Here is a 12,754-nt window from a genome sequence, read left to right as displayed (position 1 = left end):
GTGACATGAGAAATGAACATGTATGAGATATCTTTATTTACAGCTTGTAAACATACACTTTACTCAGGCTATGTTCACTCTACAATGAGGAAAATGTAGGAACCTATATAGAGTATCCACATCAAAATGTGTCTTGCATTAAAAATGTAAAAAAAAAAACCTTTTAGTGGCATCCAGTGGGATTCAGTAATGGCAAACTGTTGGCCAGACAAGTTGCCATACTCCCTCCATGGGTCTAACGATTACAGCTGTCTTTTGATAAAATTGGACTCGAGTACCAAAACAATATTTCAACACAACCAGTTCCACTTATTTAAGACTTAAAGTTTTTATGCTTTCGAAACTACCAGCAGTCATAAGGCCTTAATTACATTTTCTTTAGTTATTGTGCGTACACTGAAGCGTCTTATGTATAACTGTAACTAAGCGGTAAAAGGAATCCAAGGCGACAGCAAGGTTTTATTTAAACCGTTGCAAGCTGCGGAGAAGAGGACGTTAAGTCTGTGGGATCGTGGTTTTGCGGTTGCTCTCGAGCAGGAAGTGAGCAGTCTGTTAGTGTATATTGTATGCTAATGCGGCGATTAAAGCATTACCATCAGATTAAGTAATGACCTCAGAGACACTGGCAGGCAGCACCTTTAAGTCCAGTGAAAGAGTCCAAGATTACTCGAGTACAAGGGATACTTAACAGTAGGAAGAAGGATATGGAGCCCTGTTTTAAGAGAAAAACATTGATGTCTGAGTGATTGGCAGTTTAGACGCCGACATCATATATCATTAAGACCCTGTTAAGACAGGTACTGCTTTTCATCAGTCTGACCACATGATGCCTGATTAAGCATCCTAGTGGGTTATTCCTGAAAAGTTGTGGGATTTATTGCATTTTATATTAATTTCAATAAAGCACAACTGCAAATACATGCTGTCACATTAAGAGTTTGTGAGTTCCTTAGTTCACTGGACAATGCCCTTTAAAACAGTTTTTTTAATTGATTTATTTTGTTTAAATTTTCTCCAATCAATGAAAAATCTCTGTCGCCAAGTGTGTGTGCAAGGGGCCCCGCTTTATGTCAAAACAAATGGTGAGAATATTCAAAAGTGTAATTAGACTTCCTTTAAGATAATACATAAATTATGTACTCATTTCCCCTTCATCCATTTGTACGTACTGGGATGTACTACAGGATTTCTCTGCCATCTCTGTGAGTATGTGAACCCATGAGAAACATGACTATAAAACCATATGGTAATGCACTCTCTTTTAAAAAAGAGTGAGGCCAGCGATGTTGTATATTCCATGTCTGTAAAGGGTTTTTAGATGAAGCTTGAAAGGAGACATTCTTAAAAAGTTGATGCACAGGCCAAAGAAACTGTTGGATTGGCTGGCATTTGAGTTAGCAGGCTCAAACAACATGCACCAATTGTCCCAGAAAAGAACAGATCTCTCTCAGGTGAAAGGACTAAGCCCAGGCATATTGGCAGGAACTACCCTGGGATAACCAGGCCAGCTTGGGACACAATCCTCACATTAATCATACACATACAAAGGACCTTGCTTAACCTACAGAATCCTGCTTACGGCAAGTGAAAACCTAGAGAAACATTAGTGTGAACCCGGTAGTCCACATATTAGTAAATGAAGCTTCTTTCATGCATATTCTGACCATTGCTCTTGCTTTGGTTAGTGGATTGTGGCTGTATTTCTCCTCTGTCTCTGTTTTCTCTGCTCACTGAGTAACAAAAGCAGCATATTATCTGCACAGAAACAACACGACTGCTGCCACTGGTACTTAGCATTGCTATCCCAACAACCCTAGTACTGTCTCCCCTACCCCAAGAAAGTAGACACCCTGGGCAATGCCAAAAAGAGGAGCAATGACTAAAGCACGACAGGTCGCACCCTTCAGGAATGCTGATGGACCCTCTCGCCTCATGATGCGCCTGCGAAGGGATCAGAGAGGAAAAGGCAAGAAATACAAGAAAGGCAGTGTTACTGGGCTGGTTACGCTTATAAAAACTCTATTGTGGAAGCAGATGTGGCATTATAAGCTTACGTTGTGCAGTCAAGAATTCCTCTGTATGTATCCTCCCCGGCACCTTTCTGCAAGGTCTGCAGACGGGTCTTTATTACTGTTTGGGTGTTTGGAAGAAACTTAAGTTTAGTAGAAGTATTTAACTAATTAAACTAACAAGACATTTTATAGATAGAGTGATAGACATACAGATCTGATGCTGAGTTTACATCATAGATAATTGGCTAAAATTTGGCATTTATAAGCCGGTGCTGATACCAGAACAAATGAGGCAGCCAAACTCTGAATGTGTTAAAATTAACAAGGTTGTATTTGATTTCTTATAAACTTTATTATGTGAATCTGTTGCACACTTGCATTAACATAAATAATTATAATGTAAGTAAAATAGTCTTGTCTAATAAGATAAATATTATATTGGAGTGAAGTATTGCAACATGAAGAAGGTATATACTCGTATCTGACTCCCACTCACCATCCAGCGGTGTAACTGCCACAGCTGCCACTGAGCCAGCAGAGCAGCCTGCCACAAAGGACTGCCAGAACGGTGCCCGGGCCTGCACATCAGCCTGCCCACTTGCACTTTCCCGGCCCAGGGCATTAAGGTTGGCAAACAGGGGGAAGTAGATCATAGAGAAGGGGACATCCCTGAAAGATAAGAGGATAAGTGGGGGAAAAAATATGACTGGGTCGCGGGAGACACATGAACCTGTTAAACTGCAGCATAGCAGACAGACATAGCTGCAGGAATCTATTGATTAGTGTTGATTAGCAGAGATGTCACAGACAACAACCGCAGTACGAGTTATGCAAAATCTAAAAACTAAAAGCAGCTCATTTGAACACTGACAGAGTTTAAAAGGAAGAGACTGTGTCCTTTAAACATTTCTGTATGGCAGCCTTCAACATGAAGCATAGTGTAATGGATATATATGAAAAAATGCAATAGAAGTGTTTGCCTTATTCAAAGTAATTGAAAAGTTGGGGAATGACTTTTTTGAATTGATATTTAATGTGAACAGAATGTTGTTAAAATGGTCACAGTGACTACTTCATTTACTTATTTATGGGTGTGCGTTACCTCATTAAGGTGGCTCCTACCCCTCTGTAGAGACCAGCTAGGCCACGAGTCTTCAGCAACTCCATGGTGATGCCTGTGGCTGAGGGTCGTGGTGGTGGGGTTGATTGGGCTTGTGAAGAGGGGGCCACCAGCGATGGGGCTGGCCCAGGAGCAGCAGTCTCTGCTGGAGCTGCCATTGGCCTTTGTGCAGCTAATGGATAAACAGATTTCCCCAGGTAAGAAAACACATGGAGGCTACTGTAATGCTGCAACAGTGATGCTGTAAATGATTTTTGTTAATAAGCACATCTTTGGGTTTGTCATTGAATGCACAATTCATCCATCAACAAACAATATCTGAAATGACATGACATGCTTTACTGTATCCTCATCACATCCTCTTACACTTACCAGACACTTTATTATGTCAATTTCTAATGAGCCAGTCACATAACAGCAGCTCAGTGCATTATGGGATGTTTCAAGCAACAGTAACTTAAATCTGCTAGGTACAACCAAGAACACCTGAATCTTAGGCTGCACTACACATAGACTCACCAGAATTGGAGAGCAGAAGATTGGAAAAATGTTGCCTTAGCAACAATTGAGCATATTTTAAGTGCTGCACCCTACCTGAGTATTTCTGCTGAACATGTACATCCCTTTTTGATAACAATATACATATCTTCTGATGGCTTCTTCAAGCAGTACAACACTACATGTGTTCCATAAGTCATCAGCTCTCATTCCAATAGAGCCACTTTAGGATTTAGTGGAATGGGGGGTGTTGCATCATGTATGTGCAGCTAATAAATCTGCAACAACTGCGTGATGCTCTCCATATAGACTTTGTTCCAATGTATAGTCCAAATGTATTTGGTCATATACAATAATCTCTGAGAAATGTTTCCCGCTAGTTTAATATTAAATCCAGTAAAGACCTCACCAAGCCTTCCTGCATCTTGTAACTGGATCTTTAGCATCTCCATGGGTGTGGTTACCACCACCTGGCAGGTTCCAGCCCCACACCCTGCCAGTACCTCCCCCCATAGCGGCAACTTCCTGCAGACAGAGAATAGTGTCGGTAACAGAAATATGCAGCCGTATGTCCAGTGAGCCTCTGTGGTGTAATAGCGTAAGGGCCCTACTTTAATGGATTTAGCATTTTGATGCGCATTGTTGGTTGTTTTTGTAGTTGCCCTTTATATACAAGCCTGAGTTTGGCCAGATGTTGCCAAAGACTGTGGATATTATGTATCCATACTAGAACATATATATATATATATATATGTATCCATGCTAGAATATATATACACACGCACACACACACACGCACACACACACACACAAACACACACACACACACACACAGACACACACACACATATATATATATGTGTGTGTCTGCTATCTACTTACCACTTTTAATTCTGATTTTTATGTTTATTTAAGCGTTGTCTGACAGAATGTTTTGCACTAAGTACCGCAGCAATTTCCTAATGTTGTGAATCTGCTCAACATTTGGCAATAAAACCCTCTCTGATTCTGATTCTGATACATATATATATATATATATATATGTATATGTATATATATATATATATATATATATATATATGTATCAATGCTAGAATGTATCCATGCTAGAATGTATCTATGCTAGAATGTATCCATGCTAGAATGTATCCATGTATCAATGCTAGAATGTATCCATGTATCCATGTATCAATGTTAGAATGTATCTATGCTAGAATGTATCCATGCTAGAATGTATCCATGTATCAATGTTAGAATGTATCCATGCTAGAATGTATCTATGCTAGAATGTATCCATGCTAGAATGTATCCATGCTAAAACGTATCTATGTATCAATGCTAGAATGTATCCATGCTAGAATGTATCCATGTATCAATGCTAGAATGTATCCATGCTAGAATCTATCCATGTATCAATGCTAGAATGTATCCATGCTAGAATGTATCCATGCTAAAACGTATCTATGTATCAATGCTAGAATGTATCCATGCTAGAATCTATCCATGTATCAATGCTAGAATGTATCCATGTTTCCATGCTAGAATGTACCCATGCTAGAATGTACCCATGCTAGAATGTATCTATGCTAGAATGTACCCATGCTAGAATGTATCCATGCTAGAATATATCCATGCTAGAATGTATCCATGTATCCATGCTAGAATGTATCTATGTATCAATTCTAGAATGTATCCATGTTTCCATGCTAGAATGTACCCATGCTAGAATGTATCCATGCTAGAATGTATCTATGTATCAATGCTAGAATGTATCCATGTTTCCATGCTAGAATGTACCAATGCTAGAATGTACCCATGCTAGAATGTACCCATGCTAGAATGTATCTATGCTAGAATGTATCCATGCTAGAATGTATCAATGCTAGAATGTATCCATGCTAAAACGTATCTATGTATCAATGCTAGAACGTATCCATGCTAGAATGTATCCATGTATCAATGCTAGAATGTATCCATGCTAGAATGTATCCATGTATCAATGCTAGAATGTATCCATGCTAGAATGTATCTATGTCTCAATGCTAGAACGTATCCATGTATCCATGCTAGAATGTATCTATGTATCAATGCTAGAATGTATCCATGCTAGAATATATCCATGTATCAATGCTAGAATGTATCCATGCTAGAACGTATCCATGTATCTATGCTAGAATGTACCCATGCTAGAATGTATCCATGTATCTATGCTAGAATGTATCCATGCTAGAACGTATCTATGTATCAATGCTAGAATGTATCCATGTATCCATGCTAGAATGTATCTATGTATTAATGCTAGAATGTATCAATGCTAGAATGTATCCATGCTAGAATGTATCCATGTATCTATGCTAGAATGTACTCATGCTAGAATGTATCTATGCTAGAATGTATCCATGTATCCATGCTAGAATGTATCCATGCTAGAACGTATCCATGCATCAATGCTAGAATGTATCCATGCTAGAACGTATCCATGTATCAATGCTAGAACGTATCCATGTATCAATGCTAGAATGTATCCATGTATCAATGCTAGAATGTATCCATGTATCAATGCTAGAATGTATCCATGTATCAATGCTAGAATGTATCCATGTATCAATGCTAGAATGTATTCATGTATCCATGCTAGAATGTATCCATGCTAGAACGTATCCATGTATCAATGCTAGAATGTATCCATGTATCAATGCTAGAATGTATCCGTGCTAGAACGTATCCATGTATCCATGCTAGAATGTACCCATGCTAGAATGTATCCATGCTAGAATGTATCTATGTATCAATGCTAGAATGTATCCATGCTAGAACGTATCTATGTATCAATGCTAGAATGTATCTATGTATCAATGCTAGAATGTATCCATGCTAGAATGTATCCATGTATCAATGCTAGAATGTATCCATGCTAGAACGTATCCATGTATCAATGCTAGAACGTATCCATGTATCAATGCTAGAATGTATCCATGTATCAATGCTAGAATGTATCCATGTATCAATGCTAGAATGTATTCATGTATCCATGCTAGAATGTATCCATGCTAGAACGTATCCATGTATCAATGCTAGAATGTATCCATGTATCAATGCTAGAATGTATCCGTGCTAGAACGTATCCATGTATCCATGCTAGAATGTACCCATGCTAGAATGTATCCATGCTAGAATGTATCTATGTATCAATGCTAGAATGTATCCATGCTAGAACGTATCTATGTATCAATGCTAGAATGTATCTATGTATCAATGCTAGAATGTATCCATGCTAGAATGTATCCATGTATCAATGCTAGAATGTATTCATGTATCCATGCTAGAACGTATCCATGTATCAATGCTAGAATGTATCTATGTATCAATGCTAGAATGTATCCGTGCTAGAACGTATCCATGTATCCATGCTAGAATGTATCCATGCTAGAACGTATCTATGTATCAATGCTAGAATGTATCTATGTATCCATGCTAGAATGTATCCATGCTAAAACGTATCGATGTATCAATGCTAGAACGTATCCATGCTAGAATGTATCCATGTATCAATGCTAGAATGTATCCATGCTAGAATGTATCCATGTATCAATGCTAGAATGTATCTATGTATCAATGCTAGAATGTATCCATGTTTCCATGCTAGAATGTACCCATGCTAGAATGTACCCATGCTAGAATGTATCTATGCTAGAATGTACCTATGCTAGAATGTACCCATGCTAGAATGTATCCATGCTAGAATGTATCCATGCTAAAACGTATCTATGTATCAATGCTAGAACGTATCCATGTATCAATGCTAGAATGTATCCATGTTTCCATGCTAGAATGTACCCATGCTAGAATGTACCCATGCTAGAATGTACCTATGCTAGAATGTATCCATGCTAGAATGTATCCATGTATCAATGCTAGAATGTATCCATGTTTCCATGCTAGAATGTACCCATGCTAGAATGTATCCATGCTAGAATGTATCCATGTTTCCATGCTAGAATGTACCCATGCTAGAATGTACCCATGCTAGAATGTATTTATGCTAGAATGTACCCATGCTAGAATGTGTCCATGCTAGAATATATCCATGCTAAAACGTATCTATGTATCAATGCTAGAACGTATCCATGTATCAATGCTAGAATGTATCCATGTTTCCATGCTAGAATGTATCCATGCTAGAATGTATCCATGCTAGAATGTATCTATGTATCAATGCTAGAATGTATCCATGTTTCCATGCTAGAATGTACCCATGCTAGAATGTACCCATGCTAGAATGTATCCATGCTAGAATGCATCTATGTATCAATGCTAGAATGTATCCATGTTTCCATGCTAGAATGTACCCATGCTAGAATGTACCCATGCTAGAATGTATCCATGCTAGAATGTATCTATGTATCAATGCTAGAATGTATCCATGTTTCCATGCTAGAATGTACCCATGCTAGAATGTACCCATGCTAGAATGTACCAATGCTAGAATGTATCTATGCTAGAATGTATCTATGCTAGAATGTATCCATGTATCAATGCTAGAATGTATCCATGCTAGAATGTATCCATGTATCAATGCTAGAATGTATCCATGTATCCATGCTAGAAGGTATCTATGTATCAATGCTAGAATGTATCCATGCTAGAATGTATCCATGTATCAATGCTAGAATGTATCCATGTTAGAATGTATCCATGTATCTATGCTAGAATGTACCCATGCTAGAATGTATCCATGTATCAATGCTAGAATGTATCCATGCTAGAACGTATCTATGTATCAATGCTAGAATGTATCCATGTATCCATGCTAGAATGTATCTATGTATTAATGCTAGAATGTATCAATGCTAGAATGTATCCATGCTAGAATGTATCCATGTATCTATGCTAGAATGTACCCATGCTAGAATGTATCTATGTATCAATGCTAGAATGTATCCATGCTAGAACGTATCCATGTATCAATGCTAGAATGTATCCATGCTAGAACGTATCTATGTATCAATGCTAGAATGTATCCATGCTAGAACGTATCCATGTATCAATGCTAGAATGTATCCATGCTAGAACGTATCCATGTATCAATGCTAGAATGTATCCATGCTAGAACGTATCTATTTATCAATGCTAGAATGTATCTATGAATCAATGCTAGAATGTATCCATGTATCAATCCTAGAATGTATCCATGCTAGAACGTATCCATGTATCAGTTCTAGAATGTATCCATGTATCAATCCTAGAATGTATCAATGCTAGAATGTATCCATGCTAGAATGTATCCATGCTAGAACGTATCCATGTATCAATGCTAGAATGTATCAATGCTAGAATGTATCCATGCTAGAACGTATCCATGCTAGAATGTATCCATGCTAGAACGTATCCATGTATCAATGCTAGAATGTATCAATGCTAGAATGTATCCATGCTAGAACGTATCCATGTATCAATGCTAGAATGTATCAATGCTAGAATGTATCCATGCTAGAACGTATCCATGCTAGAATGTATCCATGCTAGAACGTATCCATGTATCAATGCTAGAATGTATCAATGCTAGAATGTATCCATGCTAGAACGTATCCATGCTAGAATGTATCCATGCTAGAACGTATCCATGTATCAATGCTAGAATGTATCAATCCTAGAATGTATCAATGCTAGAATGTATCCATGCTAGAATGTATCCATGCTAGAACGTATCCATGTATCAATGCTAGAATGTATCAATGCTAGAATGTATCCATGCTAGAACGTATCCATGTATCAATGCTAGAATGTATCAATGCTAGAATGTATCCATGCTAGAACGTATCCATGTAGAATGTAACAGAGGCAACAGACTATTTCATGTTGAAGAAAATCCTACTTGATTACATGGTGCACAAATTAAATGGTCAATATACAATAGTATAAGACACTGAAAGCCGTACTTATGCTTTAGCTTTACATCACATAACTTCAGTGAGCAACAAAAGCTACATTACCCATCCTTAGAGAGCTTCTGTCTGAAGACATCATTGGCAGCCAGTTTGATGGCTTTTTCAGGTGTAACTAGAGTGAGGTTTACCGCTGCACCTGGAGGTAAACAAACTGACTATTAACAGCAATGCTTAAGGTACAAAAATAGAACAAAACTAAAAAACAGTTTATGGCTTTCCACCTGGGGTAGTAGGTAATCGCTATAATGATAAAACGATTTAGAGCATGCAGGAGAAACAATGGCGTAGGTGGTGAGATTTCTTTTACAGTTACAGTGTTGTTTATCACAGTACTTAGAAATGCAAAGAATACCTCTGTAGCATCCAAAATAGCCTTCTGAGCGCACCGTCTTGGTCAAACAGTCAAGCCTTTAAAGACAACAAAGAAGAAGTGAAAATCACTCTTAATTAAATAGCCATAGCAGTATCCAGATCTTTCAAATGGACTCTACAGTCATACATGTTGCCTTTGTCCTATAACCCAGCCCTCTACTCTGGCTTTACAACAAATACGGCTACAGAAAGTGATTATATTCAGATTCTCTGTTTTATTTCCAAATGCCAACTTTGTAACTGTCCCTTTAAAGGAATATTTCAAGCTATTTTTACATGTCTGACTCACTCTGGAAAATCACAAGCCACTAAACACAGGAAAGGCACGCCCCACCAGCCAGCAGTATTGATGCCCACCAGATGTGTGCAGCTAACTGTTTAGGGTCAATGTGTTTTTTAAGGACACCAAACTCCCTTTTCATCTTGATCTCTTGATCTACTAAATAGATGTTTAGAGTTCATCAGTATGCATGACCATGACCCCAATGAGCTCTGTACAAACTCATCAAAACATAGACGCAAATATGGAGAGAGCACATTTTACTCTACTGCTCCACCCGTTGAGATTCTGTGGAGAAATATGTCAGACATGGTTGCGTGCAGTTCGAATTACATCAGGAGGAAAATATTTAACTTTGATTCTGATTTCCACAAAATACAATTGTCTGTAAGCAGCTCGTATGTTTTTTTCTTAATTAGTACCAATAACTAAAATAATAAATAAAACAAAAAAGCTTTATATCTGACAGATCAATCAGATTAGCATATTAACCCCGGCTGAGGAAACCCCACTCACATTCCTTTGTAGACTTGGATACCCTGCTGGTTCTGTAGGCGGGTCTTGGCCAGATCTATAGGAAATACACATGTCACACCAACCAGGCCTGCCACGCCCCCATTAATCAGCTTAGCAGGGAGACTGTGAAGGGATCAACATAGACACAGAACAATTTACACACAGCCACGAAAACAAGCCGTGCGAACGACAAATCAGAGTCACAAAGTAGACACACAGAGGGAGGGGAGGGGATTCCCAACCAGTCCACACACAAAGAGAGCATAAAAGATAAATATTACCACAGCTGTTGCTTCCATTTGGAGAAAACCTCTTTATTAGACCAAACAAACAGGATTCATTACTTACCTAACTTTCTTCTCTCCCATCCTGCTTGTGTTTGGGCTCCACGCCTAACCCGCTACTCTTCTTATCCCACCTCTTCGTCGTCTTCCTCTCCCCCCTGCTTTTCCACACTTCGGTCCACAGCCCAGAGTTGTCGATGTAGTTCAACCCTCACCTGTCCTTTCACGCCACAAATGCACCCCGCAGTGTCCTTTGAAGTGGTAGAAATGGACCGTTTTCTTCTTCCTCTCCCTGGTATGTCAGGGATGGACGCCCTCCTTTCCTGTTGTGGTCAGACCCACCAGAGTTTAATCTGTGTCTTCTGGCCAGTTGTTATGCTGTGTTGTACTTCACACAAAAACCCGGCCGTTCTTCCACTGTGTGGACAGACAAATGCAGATTCATGTAGAGTAAGACCAATATCTTCCTTACAGATATCAAAGCCCTCCTGATGAGACTTTTTCTTTGGTGTTTTATCCTAATAGGAGGGCATGGTTACAATGAGGGATTGACACACCTCACATTGAATGTCAGGCTGCATAAAATCCAGTCAGTCATAAAGTTGAATCGTATCATATTCTGGGACTACCACACTAAGACAGAACATCTTGAGTCTCTCTAATCTGCCAGCTAAAAGGGATAAAGAGTATTTGTTTCCGGCCAGGAGGGCAGAGCTGAAAATGGGAGTATTCTCTGTATTACTTTTGCAGTTCACCAGCTACAAAAGGCTGAAGAGGAGATTTGAGTGGTTTGGAAAAATATCTGAGAGGCCCCCCCCCCCTTTCTTTTAGTTCAGTGGTTTGTAGTCTAGCTTCAGTGGTGTATATTACAGATAGTACAAATACTGCTGAAACCTTACCCGGGGACCCAGTTCTTGTCTTCCTTTACAGTGTTCTCAGTTTTAGGCGTCCTTTTTCTATCTTTTCCACTCCCTGCATACCCCAATTCCTCGTCTCCCTAATTAATCTCTCTCGTAATCTCTCCGCCTCCACTCCATCTCTATTTTTACCACTGTAAACCTCAACTATATCCTTCATTGTCTTGTTATCGAAGATTTAAAAAACCTTGAGATACAACATTTTGTATCTTTTGATGTCACCTCAGCAATTTCATCCCAAAGTGTTTCTTTCTGTCTCTGAACACTGTCTTTTTCCGTTGCCGGCGCATAGCTACATTCTACACATGCCTTTCACTGAGCCTCTTTCTGTGAAACTTTCTTTTAGATCCATTCACGAACAGTAGTGACCCTGCCAAAACACAGAGAAGGGTGCCTCAACCCCAGCCAACCTCCAACTTCCCCCAGAAAGTGCACTAGAGCACCCGGCTCACATAGTTCAGAAGCACAAGCCCCACGAGACAGCTTCCAAGAAACTCACTTTTCTTCCATCACAGAGACGCAGCAGTAAGAAAAGCTGGTCCTACCTCTGGTGCAGCATCCCACAAGCAGGATCAGGCTGTCCGCTTTCCTTTCACTTCAACAATGCATCCAGGAATGGTAGTCAAGCGAGAGCGATCTGAGAGAGCCAGCCGCCACTCAGGGGCCGTTGCACAAACACGAGTATTGTCCTGCTGCCTAAATCCCTCCCTCTTATGGTGACTCTCTGCTTGACACAGCCCAGCAACGCAGCTCTGCACTAACACAACTAGACATAAACTCAAGCCTGTGGAGCTGCTGTTAGAGGAC

General features: G+C 39.4%; 1 protein-coding gene across 3 annotated transcripts; it reads right to left on the bottom strand.

Annotated features, from left to right (window-relative positions):
* Positions 1-17: 17 nt before the first annotated feature.
* Positions 18-12,677, bottom strand: slc25a18 (solute carrier family 25 member 18). Of its 3 annotated transcripts, none has more exons than XM_084932779.1 (10): positions 12,447-12,677; positions 11,095-11,447; positions 10,747-10,869; positions 9,931-9,986; positions 9,624-9,714; positions 4,040-4,155; positions 3,115-3,304; positions 2,509-2,681; positions 2,055-2,130; positions 18-1,941 (listed from the first exon to the last, which is right to left on the bottom strand). In XM_084932779.1, exons 2-10 carry the CDS (start codon positions 11,112-11,114, stop codon positions 1,800-1,802), a joined length of 987 nt encoding a protein of 328 aa, XP_084788905.1. In that variant the 5' UTR covers positions 11,115-11,447; positions 12,447-12,677; the 3' UTR covers positions 18-1,799. The 3 variants fall into 3 exon arrangements, with proteins under 3 accessions (XP_084788905.1, XP_084788904.1, XP_084788906.1); XM_084932778.1 differs by having other exon boundaries at positions 12,493-12,677; XM_084932780.1 differs by having other exon boundaries at positions 10,747-10,801; positions 12,493-12,676.
* Positions 12,678-12,754: the final 77 nt, after the last annotated feature.

The sequence above is a fragment of the Perissodus microlepis genome, chromosome 7 (genome assembly GCF_051167445.1).
Source record: "Perissodus microlepis isolate ML-2025 ecotype Zambia chromosome 7, ASM5116744v1, whole genome shotgun sequence".
NCBI classification, from domain to species: Eukaryota; Metazoa; Chordata; class Actinopteri; order Cichliformes; family Cichlidae; genus Perissodus; species Perissodus microlepis.
This window is presented reverse-complemented; position numbering and strand designations above follow the sequence as displayed.